The sequence below is a fragment of the Helicoverpa zea genome, chromosome 15, assembly GCF_022581195.2.
Source record: "Helicoverpa zea isolate HzStark_Cry1AcR chromosome 15, ilHelZeax1.1, whole genome shotgun sequence".
Classification (NCBI taxonomy): Eukaryota; Metazoa; Arthropoda; class Insecta; order Lepidoptera; family Noctuidae; genus Helicoverpa; species Helicoverpa zea.
The window spans coordinates 9324839-9351772 of NC_061466.1; the positions used below are offsets into that span (position 1 = coordinate 9324839).

The 26934-nt window shown below is 35.4% G+C and overlaps 1 protein-coding gene across 2 annotated transcripts in view; it reads right to left on the reverse strand.

Annotated features, from left to right (window-relative positions):
- Positions 1–20504, reverse strand: part of LOC124637013 (steroid receptor seven-up, isoforms B/C) — an 88689-nt gene extending 68185 nt beyond the window's left edge. For both annotated transcript variants that reach the window (XM_047173323.1, XM_047173322.1), the window contains exons 1-3: positions 20180–20504; positions 4757–4906; positions 4541–4543 (exon numbers count right to left, since the gene is read on the reverse strand). In XM_047173323.1, the coding sequence (XP_047029279.1) occupies positions 4541–4543; positions 4757–4775 (22 nt within the window). In that variant the 5' untranslated portion in view covers positions 4776–4906; positions 20180–20504. The remainder of the gene's footprint in view (positions 1–4540; positions 4544–4756; positions 4907–20179) is intronic.
- Between the last annotated feature and the right edge of the window lie 6430 nt (positions 20505–26934).

The following is a 26934-nucleotide window of genomic DNA, read 5'->3' on the forward strand; positions in this document are numbered from 1 at the left end:
TCGGCGATACATCATATGGAGGAATATAAATCACCAGTTGATTGATAGTGGCTTACATCTCACGCTCGTTCGCTAGCTCCTTTTTTAATCCGACACAAATGATTTTACACTTTGATTCCTTTTTGTGACGCCATTTCGCTCCGGAGTTTACGATTTGTTCCAAATGGATTTTGTACACCTGAATTTGTTGGGACTTGCTTACCTTTTTATGTTAAAAGAGCCTTTTGATCATACTGAATGGGTTTAGATTTAATAAAGGTTGTGTGGAAGCGTGCCGTTGGAACTAGCCTTTATATCGTAAATGTAATTTTAATACTGTTAACAAATTCAATGTGTAATTCTACGCCGATTTTATGATTTTGTGAGTCGTCTATATTTATAATGGCAAACGGTTCGATCGATTGTGAAGTTTGACCCGGGTATTTGTGTACTATGAATTGCAATCTTTAAATCCAATATCTTCGTACGTGACCCCCAGTCGGCACTCTCACACAGCTTCGATGCTCGCCATGAGGAAAAGTGCATGAGCTCGACATAAAGCCTGTGTTATTTAAAGTGCCTATCTATTTTAAGGGCACAATAACTTGATGAAATCTCTTTTCATCGCAATGTGAAATTTAATATTCACTACCGTACACTGTAAAGCCAATGTTTATAGTGAAAACCTATCAAGTTTCTAACAACTATTGAGCGGGGCGACCCGTCCGTACCTGCGTACAAAAAGCTTTACTATAAGAGTGTAGCGTGGCGATTTCAATTGTAGTTATACCCCGATTCACATGCAAATGCGTGATAAAACGTGCGGAAATATAATTAGCTTAGCCGGTATCGAAGGGTCGAGCACCTTGCCAAAAACTGGTTTATGTTTCACCTTTTAATTAATGTTTTGGCTTGTTGTAACTTCTGACCAGTGTCCGGCTAGGTCTAGGGGTGTTTTCGCGACGTTCCGTGGGAAAGCGTGCGTTACGATTGTATCTTTATGTCGGTCGGTAAGAGTGTGTTTTTCCGAGAATGAGGCCATTACACGCAGTACGAGAGCGTCGTAAGACATGTCACAGTTATTATGCTCACTAGAAGCGATATTATCTTTCGGCTATGACGCACACAGAGTGTGCCGAGTTATTCTCGTCCAAAGCGTCCGTACTGATTGTTGACACGATTAACTTGGATCAATCTGTGGGTAAACCCGAAGTAAACGTTATTTGTAAGTGCTATGTGTTAGCTTTGAGGTCAGTTCAGCTTAATAGTGCTTTATAATTGTTAGTTTGTGAAAAGCGCTATACATATAAATTTTTCCATTAACATTGGTATTTGGCATATCAATTGGGCTACTTTCAAAGCTAAATAGTACCAAAGTTATCTCCACTGCATCTGCAGTTTAAACCTAATCATCTTTCCCTACTCTCCCACTTCGAACAACAACAAAAAGATCCCGACCATCAACCCATAATCCCTATTCATAAATCATAACCTCAATCCATTAGTTTGCAAAAACGTTACAATTCTCACGGTGCAATATTTGCAAAACTAGGACTGGTCTAACACAAACAAACCCTTACGGTCAGTTGGCTAAATGACCAGGTGGCCGAAGGACCCACCACCCTCTGAAAGCTTAAGCATTGTACCTTAGAGGCGTGTTAAGGCGCGAAGGACAATATTGTAGCTATTGCCCCTTGGATTCCGCCCTGGGAACGAAAAGATGATGTTTTTGACATGTCAGGCACAATGCACATTGTGCATGGTCAGCGGTCATTTGTGCATGCAGTAATCTGTGATGGCGTTTTAGCCGAACGGTTAAGGAAGCTTGAAACTTTTGTTGCTAAGTGAACTGAAATTGATGGGTTAAGACGTTTTGGGATGCTTTTTGTGTGTCACAGCATTTGTAAAGATCCATTAACTGACAAATATTCTGAATAATGCAAGGAATAGAATTATAGAAAAAATCTTTGCCAGGCATTCTGAAGATGATGCTTTATAACATCAATAAAACATAGAGACTTAACTAGTACACGCACATTTAAAAATCCCTAATTTTGAAAATTTCCTCAAATCGAAAATCAACACGGAAGATACTTTTCAACTACCCGCAAAAATCGCATCCCATTAAAATTCGAGCCTGGGGGACCCGGAATCTTTCTAAATGACCGGCCTAACACAAAAACTTATTAAGATATAGCAAACAATGCGCGGTGATTGATGCGCGCTGAACAAAAGGTGCTTCTCCATTGTTCAAGTGACGAGCAAACCCGAGGCACAGTACATGTACACCTTTTATGCACTTTTAATAAACCGGTTCACTAATGTGCTTAATTAATCAATCTATGTGTGAGCTTTGTTTCATATTTGCATTTCCATGGCGCTGATAACTGTTCCCAAATGGAATAGTTGTACCCCATTATGCTTTGATAGAATCATAATGTACCGGAGACAGTGAATGTTTCATGGATATTAAAAGTAATAATAGCTGACCGTTACAATCGGAAGTAAAAGTAATTAGAAATTAGGATGCAGTGTCAAATGCTTCACGTCCAGTGAAAAGCATAAAAGCATCGACAGAAAAAATCTTTGAACAACACTGAGATATTGACAACAAAAACTCTTTAAAACATCAAACACGAACAAATAACTACACGCACATAAAAGGTTAAAAGCAAAACTGACCACTCATTTACAACGGTTACATAAACCAAAGACCGTACCACACAAAAAACGTATCTCTTACATCAAGTTCTATCACAATTAAACGTATTAGGTGGTAGCTTCATCCTCAATGGACCTTTTCAAAGCTAAAACGTTTTACAAAACATCCACCAACTGTGAAACAATATTATAAAAAAAGTACAAAAGATCTCCTCTAATCTCCGCATCTACCAGTTTGATATCTAAGACGATTATAAAAGCGACAAAAGGGGCACACTTATTTTTTTCTATTAACAGTTAATCTCGTATAAAAAGGAGACTGGAGTTCGCACCTTTCTTTTGTTCTGAGGGCAAACAAATCGTTTGTTGCCCAAAATATGACGGGGTCGAGAGATGTAATGTTGTGCTCAAGGGTTGAATGAGAGCGGCGGGTTACCGTGTCCTTTCCGGTACGAGGTGGCCTCTGCATTATCAAAGGGAGCAACCCTAATGACGCAAAGGTGGAACTCATAAAAACTTTAGAAGGATTCACAGATACAGACGATGTTAATGAAGTTGGTGATCGAGTTTGTGAAATAATAAATATTATAGATGATAATGAGGGTTATATAGAATCGGCAGATGCAGTTGAATTTGTCAAAACAGCGGACGCAGAAATATAAATTTTAGTTTCCAAAAATGTTAATGTGAGAGGTCGGCAAACGGGTGCCATTCAGCTCTAAATGGATAATAATAAGCACCTCAGCGGGTGTTCTGTCCACGTTATGAACTCTTCAACCTCGGTGCCCTCCGTCAAGACCGTTTCCTTTATGTCATGAGGAAATTACATCGGTCGCGTGTTATCTTTTAAAATGTGCACCTGTGTCGTTCCGAGTTTTGGGTAAATAATTTTGGACGTGGAATTATCAAGAGGCATAACTTTAACTAAATATTTTTATAGTAAGCCATAACTAAATAAAAATATTTGTAAACGATTATGAAATCGACGTTTGTTTGTTCGTAGAAGCTAAACTTTTCCATTGTTCGTTAAAAGTTTATGGAAGACATGAGGTAACGTTTTCACAATGTTGTTTTCAATAGGCTATTAAAAGCAATATTGTCGCACATCATTAAGTTGACTGCTCACCAAGGTTCACTCTTTTCTATACAGCCTTGACCTGACACAAAACTATTAAAACCCACATTTTACGCATTTAAGCTAACAAAAGAAAAACTTCTTTTTTACTAACTAAAACACTGAGGATCATTAAGTTTGTTTTTCACTTGAAATTGTTATCAGTGTTTCTTGAAACGTCTGAGGTCATACGAATTCCTGAATACCATCAATCATAGAGCTGTCTTTAAAACAATAACCAGGCATATTAATTCCATCGTAATAATAACCTATTACGGCCCATAACTTTATATTAACATTGATCGTCAACAGTTACTTAGAGCAGTGCCCTTGGGCAGTCTCGACTAATGACTCGACAAGATTAATGATTTCACTAATTACACTTGTGACAATCAATGTATCTTTAAAACGAGCTTTTTGTGTTAGTAACACTGCATATTCTAGTATTATTGATGTATTATGTAATTTATCAGTAGCAACTAATCATTTGTTGTAATTGTAACGGAATATAAGGTCAAGCTTCAAATTAATTGCTTTGTAATCAAATAAAGAATATGTATTGAAACTTAAAGGAATGAAGCGTTAAAAAATAATATGAAAGATGGGAAGAGAAAATTTTCATTCAGTAGATTCAGTAGAACTTAACACTAATAAAACGATAGAAGATAACAAAAAATCTACAGAAAACGCAAATGTAAAGGATTTGGTGTGAGAACATTCATATTGTCATCATAATAAAAGCAAATAAACTTGCGAATTTATAGTATCTTATCACCTAATACTTACATACTGACAAAAAGTACCGGTGAACAAAAGAAAATTTCAGTTTAAAACGCGTATGAAATGTCTCAATATAGGCATGGATGTTAGTTGCTCTTCTATCTACGTTGCCAATTTTGTTAGTATGTATTTACCAAAAATTTTGTCCTGGTAAACAAATTATGGAATTTCATGCTTCAATTTCAATATCTGAATAGTTTTTTTCATAAATTTTTGACTCACCTTCTCTCCTCATGCCCATTTTGAGACATTTTCTTAGCCTGCAGTACTGGCATTGGTTTCTATGATGTTGGTCGATTGGACAGTTTCTATTTCCTCTGCAGGAGTACGTCAGGTTCCTTCTCACGGACCTCTTGAAAAAGGATTTGCAACCTGTGGGAGAGATTTCATCATTGTAATGTTGTTTATCACACTTTCACTTCCATCATCGTCAGTTTATTGGAAAATACTTCGCCGAACGGATAAATGTATTTTGATAAGGTGGCTTTGACTTATATTGCTATTTACGATATAATCACTTCATAAATCTGCATTTGATTCGACAGCGCGCTTAAAATTCGGAAGTTTGTTCGTATATCATCATCAGCGTGTAAAATATTCGTATCTGTCAACAAGCCACCATATTTGTGATCGTATGCAAACATGGGGATATCCCAATATTTTACTAAACTTTATGATTGCCGGTAGTAATTACTTGTTAGCCTATTTTGTTAATATGCTTAAACCTATTACCATAAAACAATAATATATCAATGGCTACTCGATATCGAAAAACGGCGATTTGTATGGAAGCGTCAAATATATACAAATTTATAAAACAGTTAAAATACCAACTTAACGATCTTAAGACAGTTAAGACCAGTCTCATGAATATATTATGCGTAAATATTAGAATAAGAAACAATTTGCTTTGATACGCGCTACGTGGCGCCTTTATTCAAAATACAATGAACTTTGCAGGAATTTGAATGTCACTAAGGTCGAGAATCGATTGGTGTTACAGAAGGAGATAGTAAAACATGGATTGGCGTCTAAGAAAAGAAATCGAATTTTCTATAAAAAATCTTATGGTCGCCGAATCGCTGTAAATTATTGAGAAAAATATTTGTGCTGTCAGACGAACGTAATCGTTTATCGAAAATTGTCACGTATGCGTCTACTATATTAGATTTAGCGATCGTTTCAACAAGCTCTGGTATTTCGGTGTTCTTAAAAATATCAATTTTGACTTCAAAGCAGTTTACCAATTAAATTATGCTTCTGCATTTTGGGATCCAAACTAGATCTCGCATGTTTATAAGCCATTAAATAAACTAATAAAATACAGTGATTGGACGGCTCTGTGGATTTGTAAGGAAGTTATGCAAACGTCTAAACATTATGTATTAGTAGATTTAAATATCAACGACATTTATCCATGTTTATCTACAATTCAGGGCGGTGTTACTGGTCTTACCTTAGCAGAATGTGAGAACCTATTTGGGGTACATACAGACTTATCTAACGTAAGGTATCTATTTGATAATGTAAGAAACCTATAATTTAATGGCGATTTAGTAACTGCTATTCAAAATCGTATCATTATGGAAAACAAACCAAAACTACAGGATACTACAAAACACCAAGAAAGATGAAATAAAGTATTTTGACTTAAAATGGATGATTATTTACAAGAAATGTGTACTGTTAATATCTAATTCGCTAGCTACGGTAGAAAAATAATTATAGAAACGACTCCTCGACTCCCATCAACACTTAAAACTTATTGTTGTTTCAAGTTACATTGAGCACCATTTTCTGTGACTCTAAATGCAGAGGAAGACGATACTTGTACAAATCGTGCCCAGACTCCATCGATTTGAACCAATGATCTTCGATTACTATCAGTCGATCGGATATCTTAAACGTTTTGACTTCCGAAATAAAATCAGAGCTATAAAAGATCTCGTTTCAAGTCAAATATTAAATAGACTTCTTCATATTAATTGGTATTATTATAATCATGAGTATCAGTTTACTTTTATTGTGGTTTTTAATTTGGTCGTAAAACATTAGTCGTAGTTTTAAGTATCTATTGCTTTGCTAATCAGGGCTAATTAATTGATTGATGCACTCATAGTGTTCCGTGTTTCTCTTGTTTACGTTGTATTTCTTGTAAAGCTCCTTTGTCCTATATGTGCTTGATTCCTTCTACATACTCGTATAATGTGAGGTACACTTGAATATCACCTTTTTAATTTTCCATAACCTTGTGTGTTAATATCCATTTCAAAGAGTTGCGCATATTAAGTTCATAACTGTCTGTTAAAAAAAAATAAACCTGAGGAAATATTTCAGTTTGTAAATGTCAAAAATATACTGTGTTCCTTATATACCTTGTTATAGTTTAATGTTTTCTACGTCGTGAACCACAGTATCATACGTTTTACTAATTTGTTCATATACCTACTTGTGTAACTACTTGCCGAGTATTTTTATATTGTTCTTCGACACAAGGCTTTTGTAATAAATAATGAGGAAACTGTGTTTCAAAACTTTTAACGTCACACTGACGTCGCATTTTGTACCTACTACAACTAATTTGTTCATGAAACTAATTTCAGTCCGAATTTTACCATTTCTAAGATTAAAATGTTTATTAAACTTTAATTGAACGAGATGTATTTCAAAGTGCAGTTCGCAATTATAATTATCTCACTATTCAAAATCGTGACCACAGATTTTGAGATGTCTGGCGAATTCTAATGCACCATTAAATTGTTCTATAGCAAACATTTATGTTGCATGTATGCTTATTATCTTTATTGTCACTAGACGGTACTACGTTAAATGAAAGATTTGCTTTTGAAAATTTTACTTCGATGCTTCTAAAAGTCAAGACGCTGTTAAAGAATGGGCATGCAACTGAAAATTCAGCATGTTTAGGCAGCAAAGCGCCTTCGTTCGAGGTTCTCGCTAGTTGCGATACCGTTAGAGGTTTGCTCACGTAGCCAATGTGCAGATAAGACGCTGTGCGGTTAACGCAGGACCGTGGTACGTGCGGCGGGTTAGACGCTCGTTACTAAATGTTGGTTCATTTTTTTTTGAAGTTTTTGGAGATTAAGAATGGACTGTAGTTTTGGAGCTATAAGTATTTAAGCCTTTTGTAAGCGGTATGCTGTTTTTACACAAGCACAAAAATTAGATGCACCAATAATGTGCCCCAGATGAATCTGAGCTGGAGTATCATCATTTTAATATTAATCGTTGCAATCGTGTACTGAGAGTCAACGACTCACACTATAGTCATTAAGCGTTGTCAAACTTTCAAATATTATGAAGTATTTTCAAATAAATCAAATAGAAACCTACTATATGATCTGACATCCCTAGTGACACATCCGCGTTCCAACCGCAGCGTTTACCCGCCACCTCCGCACGCCACCACTCGGGAACACTGCCTCCCAATTACTACTTATCGTTGGGAACATCAGCAGTTGCAAATTGTATTCCACGCGAGATGATAAAGAGTGCATCGACACAAAGATTTGAAGTGAAAATAAAAACAATGGTTCTTAGATTCTTTGACATAAATCCCGAGAAATGTTGAGAAAGTGAACTGGAAGGAAATAGATAGTGCATCGCGTCCAACCGGAGTGTGGTTTGAGTTTATTTCACAAGAATTTATAGCTGAGAGGAGACAAACGTAAGATACAGGTGGGGGCTACAGTAAGACGTGGAAGGATATTTTGTAATGTGTATTTCTGGATAAGCAAAGTCTAAAAGATGATAGTAATTTAAATGGAACAGTTAATAAGAACTTCAGAGGAGGAAGACGTGCTGTCATAAACCTTAATGATTGGATTGAAGAAAATAGGTACATTTTTTGAAACAGACTGCTAGTTGAAATACCTATTCATTTACATTAATTCTCATTGTAAATGACCTAGAAACAATACACTTACATGCCGACATATAACGGTAGATAGAATGACAAACAAAGAACAATTTGACTACAGACATCAAGAAGCCTTTATTAGGCAAACTTTCAATGCTAATATCGAATGAAAAGACGCAATTAACTTTCTGAGTTGACCATTCAATTGGAAAACTAATATATAGGTACTGAATACTATCAATAAATTAATCGCATTTTCCTAATAGAAGCCAATAAATAACAGTTTAATATGAACTGTCTTTAAAATCATTGGAATACTGCCAATAATTTAAGGCTAAAGCTGTAAAAGGCTGGTTTGAAGAGAAATTTTATGCAGATATCGTGATTTCCTACTTGTGTTAGTGGTTAGTAAAAGTTTCTGGAGCGATGAGCTTCAGTTTTCACGGCAGTAAAAAGTGCATCAGAGGATCAACCAATCCTATACATATACAAGCTGTTGATTTGCATCCGTGCCATAGTCAAGGATGTAATTATGCTAATGATTCTCGACCCAAATCAACCAAAAAATTGGTACGTAATTTTTTTTTAATTATTTTTTTTCCGAATTCCGTCTATGTCATCTAGCCGTATTTAAACTTGGCGTGTGTGTTACTGGCCTTAAAACCGTGCTGCGCCCTCACACAAACGCAAACACAAAGAATACGCAACGATCATTCGTAAATTTCATTCATAAAATTGGATTACTTCTGAAATACTACGACATTACAATGACAAAAAAAGCAGTGCATATTAGCTATTTCCCATCTACTGTAATTCCAATCGATTATTTACGTACTTTATGTCCTCCTCCTGAACTATGGCACAAATGCAAATCAACACCTTGTATAATTTTGTTTTAAAAATATTTAATTGTTTTGCTAAGGATGACAGAACTAACGATGATCATTTGTAGATGATTGTTAATAGTTTACGTTGTGTTCACGTCTAACACTGAAAGTTAGACTGGACTTGCTGATCATATTTAATTAATAGCAATATTTTAGGACAAAAAAATAGCTCAGGAAATGAAAACTTATCTATTTATAAACATAGCGCACCAACACAACAAGACAAAGAACTGGCAGGTACAGAAATGTATACAAAACAAATAAATAAAGAACTAGGTATGAAATCATTAAATATAATCGAAATGTGAATAAACCGACAGGTTGCTTGAATGTCAACTAGCAGCGGTTGACGCATTATAAAGAAATAAACTCGTCAAGCGATTGCAGTTACACGCTGGGTTCAGTATAATAAACAGAACGGAGAATGTGATGATATTGAAGATACTAGATATGATCGTAAAGATAGAACAGATATAAAACTTGATATACCATTGAAAGAAGTCATTAAAGTATAATAAACTTTAACCAGTACTTAAAATCATCAAGATAATGAAACAAAATATATCTAAAATTAAACTGTTACTGAATGGGAGGAGAGAACAGAAGATGTAACTACTCAAACAAAGACTGATTTTGAACATATTGCTGAGACAATGTATGGTGAGTTTAAGAATGACAGACGCGGAACTCCATTGCCAGTAAAGTGTGGTGTCCACAATTATTGGCGAGCTAATGACGCCTAGATTGCAGGGTACTGCTGACCTACATATAGCACGAGATGTTACGTAATGCTAGCTTGACCATTATGGCAGTTGAGACGATGGAAACGACCAAATTTTGGTTTTAGGAGTAGAATTTTAAGAAATAAGAGGAACCAATGAAGAGAATAAAATCAAATCTTTCTTTCTAAATGAAGCATTTGAAACAAATGTTTTTAAAAGCAGCGAATTGCGAACTTTATGGAAACAATTGAATAAAACTGGCTCTGATGTCTAAGGTAAACTTTAAAGCACAGATCTTAAAACAGCGTATCTTATGTCCAGAACCCGTAGTGTAGTTATATCTAAAACAAGATCTTTATCTCTAGGTGTTACTACTTTATAGGGCGTTCGGATCAAAGTTCGAAAAAGTGCAAGTGGCATGTTGGCATCCGATGCATCATGCATCACATTTACGACTTCACCAGCGAATATTATAGCCTCGATGAGTTATCACCGTCGTAAAAGTCGCTGAATGTTGCGACATACGACTCGCGACTGAACGCGCATACGTGCGACATTATTTTAGCAACACAATTGAATATTCCTCTTACAGCATTTTCTTAGCTATAATTATAAGATTCATTGAAGAATTTTAGGTTCATTAAAATTGCAATTATGCGCATACGTTTGATTTATGAATGAAGGCTGTGAGAGAATGAAGGTAACGGATGGTTTTGCGAGAAAGCTGTTACGTTATTTACTGGCTGTCAGTTTAGAATATTCAAGCTGTATAGATTATTGAACATGCTTGGTATGAAGCCAGAAATGGGACTGAAACTTGAGCTATTAATTTAAGGAAAAGAGTTCGTATACTGGACACTGAATAAGCCATTACATAGCGACAATCTTAGTAACACTGATGAAGCTTTTGCTGTTTTGCGAAAATATTCACAATATTCACTAAATAAGCAAGATTTGGAGAAAACAATGTACTAAATTCTGTGTATGATTGATTTGGGACAATCGGAATGCAATGGACACGGTATGTGACTTCAAGTTATGTGAAGAAAAAAGTCATGTTACAAGGAATCTTATTGTAATTCAAAAGGTAAACAAAAAACCAAATGAAGACACGAGCGCAGCACTATTGTGACAATCAAGTGGAATTTCAGATTTATAGGCATGCAAGTATTTTGTAGTACGCCATAAAAATCCCATCAATGTGATTAGTAATAAATATCAGTCATCTAGTCAAATGCCTTTATTGAGAACGTGACCTCGTAATGTATTACTAGCAATTTTGTAACAGGCAACATTCGCATTTGATATAAACATTGCTATTTAACGTTGACAAAGTAATTGTACAACTTAAACGTGGTATTGAAGTCATTTTTGAATTTGGAACAAAGAAAAAAACATACATAAATAATTTGTATTTAGAATCCTAGGTTTGGAAAGCAAAGAGTTTTAAACACTAGTAAACAAAAAAGGTTGTATGGCAAAGATATTAAGCAGTATTATCAAAAAACAAAAGAAATACTAGTTTCCCATAGAACAGTAAGTATTTCCCGCACCTGAGGATGTTACTAAAGTAATAAATAAAGATATCCAAACGCCATTAAATCTTCATTTAGTGGTCAACGCTGTTGTCTTGTAGGACAAGAGATTCCGCTTTTCTTTCTAGATTTATGGATCTGTGGCAGTTGGGGAGATAATTAAACGATTGATATGTTTGAGTTTCTGTCTGTTTTTAATAATAGCAGTATTAGTGTCATTGTTTTCGAAGAATATTATTATTTATTTGCTCGTAATATTATCTTGACTCTCTATATTGTTAAGCTCATTGGTAGCTTTATCATTATAAATATTTCCAATTTCATACACATCATTTATGTCATTAAACATTTCTTCCCTATCATAATTTCTACTCTTTCTTCAACTGAGAACTGAATTAAAATCGTAATAACGAAGCTTTAAATTGAATTAGAAGTAAATCAATTATCCGAGGTGATCATTAATGATGCATCAATCACTGACTTAGGACTGGGAGTCGTTAGAACCTTCGATTAGTTAAAATTAAATTATAAATTTAAAAAAACCCCCGACCCAAAAAAGTACGCAATAATTATGACAAAAGATTAAAAACGCTAAACCCTATAAAAAGCAAAAAATAACTTTTAACACTACGTAAACTAAATTTTTTCGTGTCGGGGGACCGCTCTAATTCATTACTTTAGATACGTGTTTTTTTTTTTTAACGAATGTTGTAATTAGGTAGGTATCATTTGATTTATGTAAGTATTTATGAAGGTAAAAAGCGGTCCCCCGACACGTCAAAATTTAGTTTACGTAGTGTTAAAAGTTATTTTTTGCTTTTTATAGGGTTTAGCGTTTTTAATCTTTTGTCATAATTATTGCGTACTTTTTTGGGTCGGGGGTTTTTTTAAATTTATAATTTAATTTTATTTCATGCTTTTTAAAGAAGCTCCTTAATTTTTCCTTCTTTCATTTAATTTATTTTATCTTAAGATGGGGTCGCTATATGCGATCTCGGCCAAAGGAAGCTGTTTAACAATCCTCATGACAAACTGGCTCTGGGAGAATTGCACAGATTGAGAAACATTTGGACATTCTAGATTTTCAGCAAAAATATAAATCGGTTTATCCGTTTCATTCCGGCATTTCAGGGTTTCATCCGCCACATCCCATTTCCAGCATCAGGTTCTCGTCAATCAGAAACATGAAGAGAACTTGTCAAGACAAATTCAACGAGCCCAAACTCGATGGGTTTACTAAAAGGCAGTTCAGGGTTACGTCTCCTACCTTCGTGCCCTAACAGCAGACCAGCTCAGTGGTTCCAAAAGACATTAGTGTTTCAAATTTCAGATCCCACATATACTTGCAAGTAAACTGATCGTGTAACATTCCTATCACATCTAGCAAACGAGCTGATGACCTTGAAGACCTGAACCGATTTCCACCAAACATAGCTAAGAACACTCCCGACTGACATACCTTTTAAACAAAAAAAACCGCATTACAATCGGATCATCCGTTTGGGAGCTACGATGCCACATACACACACACACACACACACACACACACACACACACACACACACAGACATGTCAAACTTATAACACCCCGTCGTTTTTGCGTCGGGGGTTAATAAGGCCAAGTTTTCTCGATTGTGGCTGCATTCGGCCTTGACATCGTAAGACAAGTGCAAATAATTTAGCTTGTTCGCGTAAATGTTGGTTGATTTTATGGGACTGATGATTTGAATGATTTAACATGGTTGATAAATTAAAGGTAAGGTGATGCTAATGATTAAGGGAAAGATGGTATATATTTTTTGTAGTTTAAGCAAAATGTTTATGGAAATTAGAAAAGTGGTGTTTTACCTACCATTCATAAGAGGGATGTAACAATTGCAATGGAGGAGACTTTAGAAATTGAAGCTATAATAATATACAACGAGAAGATTTTTTCAAAAAAGCAATAAAAATAAAATAGTGATGCGCATAATACAGAACACAACACACATATCGATACAACTTCCCTTAATCATTTCATTAAGTCACGAATGCACAAAAGAAGGAGTCTAATGAAAAATTACTCGCTTTAATGACCCATCGGATCGTCTTAATGATCTAGGTCCTGTTCTTGAGAATGTTGCACACACACGTACGAATATCCTGCATGTGTTCTCGGACAATTGTTATTAATTTTAATGTATGTAGATGGACACTTGACGGGGTATAAACCGTTCTATAGAAACAAAGGACGATTGAAGTTGAAAGGATTTTAATTTAAAGATGTGACTTGAGCTTCTAAAAACAATAATAAGTTTTTTTCGTATTTTTTTTCAAATCGCCGACGGTTTTATATAACATCGTTGATATAAACAGAAAATCTAAATTTCAAATCAATTTTTACCAGACAGTATTCGTTTTGAGTATCGATCGAAAATAGATTAAAATACGGTTTTTGTTGATTAAAATTTTTCATTGCATGCATTTCCTTTACAAAAGCACCTCGGATTTAATTTATTTGTTGCCCTCAGGTGCTTAATGAAGCAAATAATGAATATTAATACACGTTAACAATAAAACATTTAAAATGCAACGTGAAGGGCTAATAATTTACATATAAATGTATCGACGAGCGGACACCGACATCCATTTTATCGTAAAACTCAGATACATAATTTTCTTAATCAATCAACATTATGCATCAAACTTTTCTTTTTAAATCAACAATAAAATTAATTCACAATAAATTCCCAATAAAACTACTCACGTTTATCGAGAGAAAAAAATATAAATTTTCGATTTACGACGTGACAAACACGCGTACTCTTTAACAATATGGCGGCTTTTAAGTTTCGAAAATGGTCGTTAACGTCACACGGTCGAATGTTTACCTTATTAAGGCGTAGCTATAGTTCGGCCATTCAGAGAATGCGTTCCTGACACGTCGCGATTGAACTGACGACGTAACTACATTCATTGATTATTGATATAATAATGTTGTTTTAATGCTCCTCAATTGTTAAAACGGTAAACAACCAGCAAAAATATTTTTATCGTAACTGCAACGCCATTGCAAAGTTACGTCGTCAGTTCAATCGCGACGTGTCAGGAACGCATTCTCTGAATGGCCGAACTATAGTACTTGTTTAATTCACATAAATAATATATTAAAGAGAGTCAAATTTTCATTAAAAGGCGACATGATTCAAGAGGTTCGAGCGTTTTATTGACAGTTTTAGTGGAAAGAGGAGAGCCACACACGCGCCGAACTTGGATTCAATTTAAAAAGTGGAATGAGATAAAAATAAATAAGTTCGGAAAGACACTTATGTTTAGAGTCGCTCGTAAAGATAGGGTTAACTGCCACGGTATCGCCGGACAAAACATACCATAAACTGACCGGTTATAGTGGTCGATAGTGATGCCACCGCGTGTCGATAACGCGACGCAACGTAATTCATGGCTGCGATATTTATTTAATATAATACAATTTGAATAATAATTTATTGCGCATTTTACGTCAGAACAAAGCTACGTTTTGAATATAAGATCTATGAGTATGTTATCAACGTAAAGCAATAAAGTAAACGTTTTATAATTTGAAATCTATAAAGTATTTTAATGGCAATAATTATTTCGTTAAGGATTTGAATGCTATTACACAGGATATAATGTAAAGGTAATTTAAAGCTAAGTAGATACCTTTGAGAAAAGTTGTTCGTATAGGTATTGAATTGAAATACGACTAGTTTTCTCAACTTTTCTTAAAGTTGGCGGACGCGAGCATTGAAAGAGTATTACTACAGTTTCTGTAATTAGATTCGTATAGATCTTTACTGAAAGCTTAATTGTATGTATTTTTTCTTATCCTAGAAGTATTTTTAAAATAATAACAGAAATCTGAAATATTAACGTTATCGATAGAAAAAAAGTATCGACACCACACATCACTACCTCCAGGTGTCAACTGCGATCACTATTGTCGCTCACGGACGCGAGCATTTAAGTCAAAAGAAGCGCTTCGGCCTGGGACTTTGTCGTTATAACGCCTATAAACACTTTTAGTGCAAGTTGACCTCAGAGACTGCATGGTTTTACTTCGACAGGGTTCTAATTCCATCAGCGGGGGGTCCGACTGCTAATAAAGTGGATTTGTCGACATCAAAATAACACTTTATGAGCACAACACTAATGCGCTTTATCGATACACTCTCAGGGAGTTATCATGTGATAGCACAGCTGAAATATAGTACGACTTATGAGGATTTGTGGTATATTAACGTACGCATTTAGTGGGATTTTTACATATTTAGTGGAGAAACAAATCTTATTATTTGGATGGTAGCGACCGTAAGTTAATGGTGTTTAAGACTGCCGTACTTGGTGAAGATAACCACTTAGGAAATATATTTATCGAAATATTATATTAATGCCATAAGAAGTTCGTTCATGTTCTCTCAGAAAAGTCACGTAGTTTAACATTAAGTAATGAAGATATGAGATGATAAGTCACAGAATCAGAAGAACTTAGAGGTAAAGTGCAAGCAATATAAAAGATATCATCTCTACACGCACTTAGAAATGAAACAGAAGCCCATAACAGCTCAACAATCGAAGATCTGCTAGTAAAGCTTTAGAACTACGGGACTAATATACACTCCAACAAAATAGAACATTACCAATTCCATTCAGAATACACGTGATACCCCAGAAATTACGTAATCATAACCCAATGAGACACAAAAAGTAGGTAGTGAATTTTCTACTTTAAATTACATTTATCGGGTCTTGGGCCTTTGATATCTGAGGTCACAACCTTACCGGCGCCAAGCCTACATTGATAACAACGAAAATAGTTGCGACCAATTAATTTTGTTCAAAAATTCTACCGGATATATTCAACTCGGGTTTATTTTGGAATTAGTACGAATTCTGTATAATGTAAGCTTGAATTTTTGTTGGCAATTGATAAGGTTTGGCGTGAATGGCGCCGAGGATCTGTTATAGGTCAGAGAATTAGGTATTTCCGTTGAAGCAAAATTCGTTATGTGGTGCAAAAATATTTGGAAGTTACTTTGTTAGTTGTCGATAAGTAATGAACTAAATCCGATGAAGTCCTGCACAGAGAAAAAACTACTTATATTAGGTATTTTAATCAATTTCAGACTACTTTCTAGCCTCTTAAACATAAGGCATGGAAATTGCAGATTTACCTTTCTGCAACTGCAACCGACGCAGACGCGAGCTTTTTTGTAGTGACTTGCGCTTTCCACCCTTTGCTATAAACTTCCTTGCACTTCTCATTCTATGTAACATCATAAGGACTAATCTTATCAGTTTTCTATGTCTGTACTAATATTATATCTATATAAATAAAAATGAATTGTTGTTCGTTAGTCTGATTAAAACTCGAGAACGGCTGGGCCGATTGAGCTGATTTTGGTTTTAAAATGTTTGTCGTAATCCAGGGTAGGTCTAAACGGTGAGCAAATAAGAAAAAAATCGAAAATAAAAAAAGTATTGTGTAAAATATGCCTCCAATAATTAGGCGGTACGAAGTTCGCCGGGTCAGCTAGTAGAAGATATTTTTATTTGTAGGCATAATAAACGCTTCGAAATATAAGACCAGACAACTTGGAAAAAAATCTCTGTTAGGAAGCTACACTGTCCCGTGGGCATAGCATTTATTCAGGTATGGGAAGACTACTAGAAAACCGCGGGAAACGGCTAGTTCTTAATATGATATAATTCTCTTTTTAAAGATTAACACAATTAATTTCGCAGCATCCATATTCATATAAACGAAAACATTTCCTTTCTTTTACCAAACAAAACGGAATCCCTAATACATTTCAAAATCTCCATTTGAAAGTTGACTGACAACCTGCTGTGGTTGCGCAACCAACAGTCAGACATACCAACGGACACTATTGTCTGAATTAACAATTTTAATTCTGACACCTCTAAGACAATACATTGGTATATGAAGTATAGAATAAGTATACGAAGTATAGTGTGTGAATACAATAGTAGATAGTTTTGAGCGTGTTGTGTAAAAGATAGACTAGTGCTGGCTGGTAAAGACACAGAAAATATTAGAATAAACTGATTTTCAAAATTAAAATACAAGTTCAAAAATGAATATTAAATGCGAACCAAAATCAGAAAATTTCGGTGTACCTAAGGATCCGTTGTTAGAACAAATATAATTTTTCGCAAAACTTGCTGACTAGAGTCCCTAACACCTAACCCATTCAACAGAAAAAAAAAGTTACACCTTATTAAAAAAACAACTAGAATTCATCGAATGAAACTAAACGTGTACAAAGACACCCTTAGCGTTTTGTTTATAAGTAATATCACGAAAGTATGGTTCATGCAGGTTGGCCCGAGGGTCAAGGTGATTGTAATGACTACACTTGGTGCCAACTATTATGTCATCAGGGTCGGGTTACTAGCCAGTCCTTTTAATACGGATTTTGTTTGTTTTGGGTCCGTTTTTTTGCAAGCGGTGTTCACTTGTTTTTTTTTTCGTTGAGAAATGTGGTTGTGGCATTTTTTTTAGAGAAATAAGTATGAGTTTGGGCTTATTTTATTGCAATAAATGTAAACAAGACTAATTTTAAAAATAATATGTAGGTGATTTTGCCAAGATACCTATCTGGGGTACAGCAAAAACATATAATAACGATTTTTAGATGGTTGATATGATACCTACTAAGTACGTATTGAGAACAATAAAAAATGCAAAGCTAAAACATTTTCGCAATAATATCAATCGATTACAATTAGAACAAGACACGAGCTGTCGAGTGAAACAAAACGTTCAATCCATCACTTTGTATTTTATCAGTATTCAAATCCACTTGTATCATTTATCCGCCAAAAATAAAAACAAAATTGCTAAAATAAATATCTACAACTAAATCATCGATAAAAAAATAATAATAATAATATCGGCAGGTGCCATAGTTCCCGTAGTTTCCCCATTTCTAGTCCACTAGCATCCCATCACAATAGCCCAAGTAGTTTTCATCCATAGTTAGCAATACTTTTGCACAGAACCGGGGATTGTCCTTGGGTACATTTCTATAGTGTATACAGGGATAATCGTCGGTTTTGTGTCACCATTTCATTAAAGTTGTCTCAAAAGGGCTTCAGCGTGTTGGCTTCGGCCCCACGTTCGCCTCCCAAAAATCCGGGACTCTATAGTCCCGAGGTCTGGTAGAGACATACAAGATAATAATAAAAAATTTCTAATTTTTTTCAAATTATTTCAGAATTAACTAAGTGAAAAGTCTTAGTGAAAATGTTAAGAAAAATATAATTACACGTATAGGTTTAACAAAGTAATCTGATGGTTCATAGGAAAGTATTTTTTCTTTAACAATGTAGTGCTAAAACCCCGTTCCGTTCCCAAGTCAATCTGTCACATCTACAGTTGAACATAATTATTTGGTGACATGCACCCGACATTGTATAGTATACGTTTCACTTGTTTCTTTAATGACTTTTGTTTTCTCGTTTTTGTTATTTTTGTTGCAGTATAACACTATTTTTATTGGTTAATACCTAAATAATCTTTTGACTTGCAGCATCTACCTAGTAAAATTGAGTGATTTAATTACATTCCTATGCGTAAATCTGTGTTTTGTTTCTTTATTTATTGATAACGGTGTTTACTTAGGTATAATTCTTGTAATATTTTAGAAATAACCACAAAAAAAAACAATTAATATTTCAATTATTTTTTGCATAGACTTTTACGGATCAAATTGTGCATAAAACCAAAACGTCGTAAGTCAAAAAGCAGCAATTTCACGTAATTTGCATAAATGTGAGGCACCCCCTTATCTTTACAGACAGACATTTTGAGAAAACTTTGTCCTATTGCATTCTGATTAGAAATGTTGTCGCGCGAACTTTTCTTAATTGATATTTAAAAGGTCAAAAGGGGAGTAGAAATCGTCTCCTCTGTTTAATTTATTAAGCTTTTATGGAATTAATGCGGAAATATTGTTATTATTAAACTAACAAGAACAGTAGAAATTATTTTTATTTTTGAAGAAATAACTAATTGTATATAGGCGTATGTTGAAATCAACTAACGAATCCACGATAGTTTCAAGAGGCACAAATTGGTAACATTGCGTAGCCTACAATATCGAGCCGCGATAAAATAGTTAAAATCACAGTAATAATTCCGAATGATACTATAATTGCCGTTTCGACCGATCATCAATCATGTTAACTAATAGTCTCGTATCGTAACATATTCAATTTTGGTAACAAATCACCGATCTACTCAGCACGGAACTTTTCAGTTTGCAAATTTTTAATTACGCCTCTTTTACAGCACGGGTTCACAAGTTTTCCCAAAGTTTTATTTTATTACGCGATTTTGTCATAGATTTACAAAAGATTACCAAAATGTAACTTTTCACTTGTTTTTAGAATTTTTGCAACCATTTCCTACTAATTTAGCGACTAATTTACCTAAAGAGCTACGCCAAAAACTTTATATCACACACCGCGAGCCTAGGAAGCAAAGTTTTGGATCACTCAAATCGGGACGGACACCGCACAAATCACGCAGATTTCCGTCGCTAAGCACTAATTCACTTTCACTTCACAAGATTACGTACCCTCACAAGTGAACTGGCCGTAGTGTTTCCCCGACGACTTGTCTCCGCAGACCACGCACTCCACATTCTGGCCCTTGTCCGTCGCGGAGGATCCGCTCTGCGTGGAAGCGGCCTGACTCGCGGGCGTAGACGGTAGGAGCTCGTCTTCCCGCCAGCTACCGCGAAAGCCGAGCTCGAGAGGCGGGAGGTCAGGGGCTCTCGGAGGGCAAAGCCCCGGGCCTCCGACCCCGCCGTAAACTAGCGCTCCGTGCGTGATGATGCCGGTTGCCGTCACAGGGCAAGAGACCGCGCGACGCGCTTGTGTGTCAAGGGTCGCGGTTCAGCCACGACTGAGCCGGGTCGGGCCAGGGCGCGCCGCGCCGCCATTGGCCCGGTGGCCTGCAGGGGCAGGGAGCGAAGGCCCCGCCACCTCGACCGCGGCCCCCCTCCCCGGCGCGGGGTGGAAATCTTTCAGCCGAGTACCGTCGGTAAGAAAATTCGTTGGGCGGTTTGGACTTTATTGTTCGACGTTATTTGTGCAACGTTTTTAGAAGAGTGTCGTTTTATTATGCAATGTTTTGCTATCTCTTTCTGGCTCAGTTCATGAATAGAGCGAACTTGTTTATAATAGGTTGGACGTTAGGCAAACGATTTTATCGTTTATTTGGGTATATTTTTTATGAGAATTTATTTACGCCGTTTTATATACTTCAATGTACCTACATCCTACCCTATCGATAATTTTTTTTCGTTTGCATGGTGTAATAGTTCGTAAGAATACGTAATTTTAATAATAAGTTAGCTATCTGATATCATAGTTCCTTACAAAACTTTACCAAAATTATATCCATCCACATTTCAGTGCTTGCGCGTCAGACGGTACCTGAAAATCCTACTTTGTATCAACTTTCCCACTGCCTCCATATTTCTCCGGACTGATAGGCACTCTGTATACTTAGCTATCCACATACAGGTGATCAAGTGCCTCTCCTTTTAACTGTAATATACGTATTATTATGACGGCTATTTTTACGCTGAACTTGTTTGAATTTTTCGGCGTAACTATTTAAAAGTAATGTCTATAAAAATGTAATTGTATGCGAGTAAGTGACACTTAAATAACGAATCATGATCGTTTACAAAGTCAATAGCCTCACATTAAAATAGATGTACATTATAATAAACTAACTGGGTACCTATATGTATATTGAAAATCAATAAAACATCGAAGTCGCTCAATAAATATTCAATGATCGAATAATATTTGTGTTTTCACACCAATACATACAAAGGTAGCTCGTATTGAGTCGCGAGTTACGTTATTTAGATCTAGATCAATCTAGATGGCGGGTAGGAGGCGCGTGCGCAGGGGGCGTGGCCTAACGCAGGAGGGGGGGGCGGCCCTCCAGCGCACTCGTCAACGTGACGTCGACGCGGCTTGACGCATCGCCGACGCGACAATATGATTCGACATTTTTTTTATTAATTTCACGACTGTTGTGTCGTGTTTAGTTTGAAGTTTTATTGTTGAGACGATTTTTTTGAATGGTGTCTTTCTTGGATTCTATATAATGTAGAGATTGAGTATAATGATTCGTTTCAGTTAAAATGCTTCAGTAGCCGACATCAACTCTACTGAAAATGACTTTTCTTTCAGCTTCGATGATACTTCTATCAATGTCTTGCCATTTTATTATGATGAATAGTTTAATAAAATCGTAGAGTAAGTTCTTGCTAATACGTTATTCTAATTGGAATTCAATAGCTTCTAATACGAATAACAAATTGTTTCTACTTGTATCATAATTTACAACGGTATCCATTTTTAAATCAACACATAAATTATAAAATAGTCGCAATGTACTTTTGAACATTATTGTCTTGATCAAAGTTTGATAAGTGTGTTGTAATTGAGTCTCATTTAAAATAGCGTCTACATATGTGATTTTCATGATAGTTTTACCATAAGTACCTAATCATTATTTTCAGCTACAGGTGCTATGAACACGTGGACCTTTTTTGAAAATTGTCTACCGTGAATTAATGACCATATTTTACAACTGACGTAACGTTCATATAAAAAAAAACTGGCAATATATAGAAAAATTAATATTCTAATTCATTCTTATTCAAAAACCTTCAGTTTATTCATCGATGACTTTAGATAGATAAAAATAACTAAAAGCAGAAATAGTAGCTACTAGACTGTTTTATCACTACGAATGTTTTCCTTATAATAGCCACTTATTAAGGTTTACCAAAATATGTACGTACAGAACAGAACAATGTAACTTCATATTTCACTGAATATGAGCTAAAAAGATTTTAATATAATTTCAGTACTAATAGACACACTCAGCGTCATTGGTTACTTAAGCCGTTCCTTAGTGCAGAATTTCTATGAGAATCTGTCGCTAAGGAGTGGCTTAAGTAATCATTAAATGTCTCTGAGTGAGGGGTAAGATATACTTTTTGAAAACCAAACAAAATTGATCATGTTTCACCAACGTGCGCATAGAAACTCCTTGTACGAGAACATCAGTAAAAACAAAAGAATTACCATACTGGGTACATCGACCATTTACAGTTACAATTTACATTAACATTTCAGCATAATATAGTGAAACAATTCGGTATATAACCTCTAGCTCGTTGTCATAGTAACTCAGTGCAAGTTCAGATGTTTGAGACTTGGTCAGCTACGTGGCAACAGGGTTGTCTCCTGTCTCTAAAATGTACTCGAGTTTTGTTAGGGTTGCCACTGAAAAATGTACAAAAATACCGTTTTGATATTATATCTTTGTAGCTCTAATATGATACTCGTAAAACTAAGGAGTTGGTTTGCCTGAACTCTCTAAAGTCAGGGCTACTGGTCAGTTCGATTTTAACAAACTTCTTAGAATTAAATAGTCTATTTATTGAGAAAGACTTCCATCCGGATGCGTGAAGTAGTTCCCACAGGACGTTGGTTAAATTCTTCATGGAATATAGTTAAAGGACAAATATTTAATTATTTACCTACCAATATCTTTCAATAATCTTTTCAGATGTTAAATAAGCATTATCTTCATTAAAATTACATAAGTAGTGCTGATTAACTTGAAATTGTGGCTACATGTACTGAGGTATGATTCGCTTTCAGCAATTGAATGATCAAGAAGTTACATACATTATTGGTATGTACCAACATCTCTACTTACCCACATTTGAAGTCCATCTCCAACCAACACAATACATACATCAACCTATTTACCTTCATAATGCCTGAACTAAATTTCCCTTCAAAAATAAATAACAAGAAACCCTGGGATTTCACCCCTGAGGTGAAAGTGCGGGGGTGAAGTGGGCGAGGTGAGGGGCTGGTGAGGGCGGGTCAAAGGTCGACCCCGCCCAACACACCTACACATACCTCTGTGTGCCTCGTATTGTTATAGATAAGTGTGTATGTGTGTGTAATGTCTTGGGAGCATTATTTAGTTCCTGGTGACCATAGCTCAATGTCTGAAAGCTGGCTGGCTATCAAGTAGTGTGCCATTCCTTTACAGTTGAGTTAGAGTGAATTACTGACTATGAGTACACATCTACGGTACTACAACATGAGTAAATTCTGTTCTGTTTGTAAAGACATATCTCTGAAATTGCTGAACGGTATCAAGATTTTTACTCACTTCCGAGTTAAGACCTGAAGTTTCTTTATCTTCTTGGGTTAAAGAATCCATTAGTCTAGGAATCATGTATCAATCATGCCTTAAATACAAATAAATGTAGAAAATCAGTAAATTAATCAGTACCCATCCTAACAGTCTGACAGTTAAAATTTCAACATTAAGAGAGTTACTGAAAAATCTTATAAAGAACTTACAGACATAGATATATTCACGCATAAAAAACTTAAATACAGCGTCGAGTACCAGGACAGCATAAACTCAAAACAGCACCCAACCAAACGTCATTCTACTTCCTATTTCAAAAACCATTTTCTAAAGTAACATTTCAAAGGCGGTTGGCGCAGTAAACTTATCTTGGGAGTTATCATCGATCGTGACAGTCTGTATGTCACCCCCCACCCCCTCTCTCTGGGTGACGGAGTAATTGGGTGCAGGTACCCCGAGCCCGAGATGTCCTCCCCACTACCCTCTTCTTTCGTACTTTGCGGTACCATTTTTTTGTGTTGTTTTGTGTGGTTTTTTTTTGCGTGTGCTGTCTGGGTGAAAGTGGTGTTTAGTGTTTTTAAGTAGGATTTGTAATAGGGTAATTTTGTCGGATGAATCCGAAAAGTTTCTTAATCAATTTTAAGTCAAGTATTTTATTGTAAAGTGTTCTGTCTAAAATGTAGAGAAGAAATAAAACCAAGTTATTTAATTAAATAGTATTTATTGATAAATTGTTTTCTACCCTCAAACCACGTCTTTACATGTTACGAAAATTCGTAAAATAACCAAACGACAAATAATTTATTTCTCAAAAATCTCACGATACAGTTAATCACAGACCTTAAATAACTATCCTACAGAACGTCTAGTACCAGTAACTTTAAGTCCTCAAACCACGCAAAGGACCAAAAAAAAAATCCCACATCAAACCGCAGCGGTCCTTCGGAACGACACTAAAAATTTCACTTACCGTCACTAAAAAAGAAGTCTGAGACAGTCACATTACTTCAAAAGTACTTTACGTTTTGTTACACGCATAAATTGTGAAATAAAAGTGAAAAGTCTTGGCTTGTAATGTCTCATGTATCAATCGTCGCGTTTCGGAGAGTTCGCCATTCAACGGGTTGGGTTTATAATGGTAGCAAAGATGATATTTGAAAGGATTGATTATTGAATCTTTGTTGGTGGAAATTAGATCTGTAGAAGTGTGGAATTTTTGTAATAGACTTTATTTTTTATGCTCTGAACGGTTAAGCCTCTTCTGTAAAAAGTATTTTCAAATAAGGATGAATTTTATGACAAGGGTCGTCTGTGCTTCTTAAACTTGCTGATTGATATTGAACTTGTTTTTTTTAGTTTCTATAAAATCAACCCTTACTAATACTGTTAAAAATATCTATCTGTCGTCCGGCTTTCACACCACAAATATGACTAATCATCCTCCGAGCCTTTTCCCAAACTATGATGGGGTCTTCCAAATGTGACTAAACTGGTTTTAAATGAAATCATGCTTGGCTGCTTTTTTCAGTTGTTATATGACTCAGTTATATAGAATACACCAAGTATTTTTCAACTAAGAACATTTCACCATATAAGTAGTCAAAGAATGACGTCACTACCACCATCTCTAAATACACCGAAAACAATTCAAAATATTCGGCTAAAGCTCCGAAATAAATCAATCAGTCTCCATTACAATTTACACCAAGATCGATACGTTAAAACGATGAACAAGAATCGAGTATGTCAGCGTTAAATCACGCGTTTGTAGTCGTGTCTGTTTGTTTGTCAGCTTGCTTCTTTGTTTGTGTGCTTGTAGTTAAATTAAGAACGTCTGCCAATGTGTCCTGTCGGGTCTTGTTTGTAAAAATGATGTATTTATCGCCTTTTAGACTGGGTTTTTTAGTGTGCCATCCGTTTATGTGGCTGTCGTATGCATTTTGGGTGTGTTTTAATTTAGATTTAGTGGTTTCTCTTAAGTCTTGTGCAGGATATTAAATGAAATGTATGAAGAAGTATTATTTTTTGGTCATATCCCTTTTAAATCCCTACTTTTTGCATTTAAACTTACTTAAGTTCTAACAGCAAATCTTCTTATGAAATTCTTATCAAATCTTCAATCATCTTCAATATGAATTACAAGGGCGAAAGTAACTTTGTCTGCCTGTCACGCTTTTATGCAAAAGCTACAGAACTTATTTAAGTTAAACTTGGTAGAATAGAATAGAATAGAATATTCTTTATTGTACACCAAAATAAACAGAAAAGGACATTACAAAAAAAATACGTGTAAGTACAATAGGCGGTCTTATCGCTCAAAAGAAATCTCTTACAGACAACCTTTGGATGGAGTCGATTTTAAATAGATATGGTAGGTATGGTAGGTACCTATACTACGTATACAGATAATATTCTAAAGCCTGAGAAGCAACTTAAGTTTCTTTTGAACCCTTTGCTGGATCTACTTGCCTCGGGACGCGGGTAAAACAGGTGGCAGAAGATCGTATAAAATAAACTCAAAATCGATTTTAATATAAAACACTACAGCATTCCTTTAGCATTGGAAGTCGGTTATTTTTCTCCAATGATAAGACATAGATAGAGGTTATCATCTGACATTGTGACCTCACGTGGCAGCTTCATGCTCGCTTATCTTAACGTATGTATGTTCTTCCCTGTCTTGTTTTATATTACGTTTTATAATTGTGAGTATGGAAAATGAATGACGAATCTCTCGACTACATGGTATAGTCATGGTCCATAATATACTCTTCTTCGATATGACTGAGTTAGGTAAGATACTCAACTGCCTAGAGAACTTGGTAACCTTTTATGTGCAGAAGGCAGAATTTCGAATATCTAGTTATGTGTTCCTGTTAAATGGGATATTTAATATTGCTCGTCGGTAAAGTATCACTATTCAATTAAACATAGAATAAAATTACATTTCCATAGCTCTGCAAATAATTGGCAAAATGTAACTAGAGGTACAAAAAAATGATTCCTAAAAATCTATACATAGAACCATTCATAAAAATCCATATCGAAGCTTTTATTCAAAGCGTTAAAAACTGTAAAAGTTTCCCGGAAAAAAATAATTCTAAAATCCATGGCTTCGGTCAG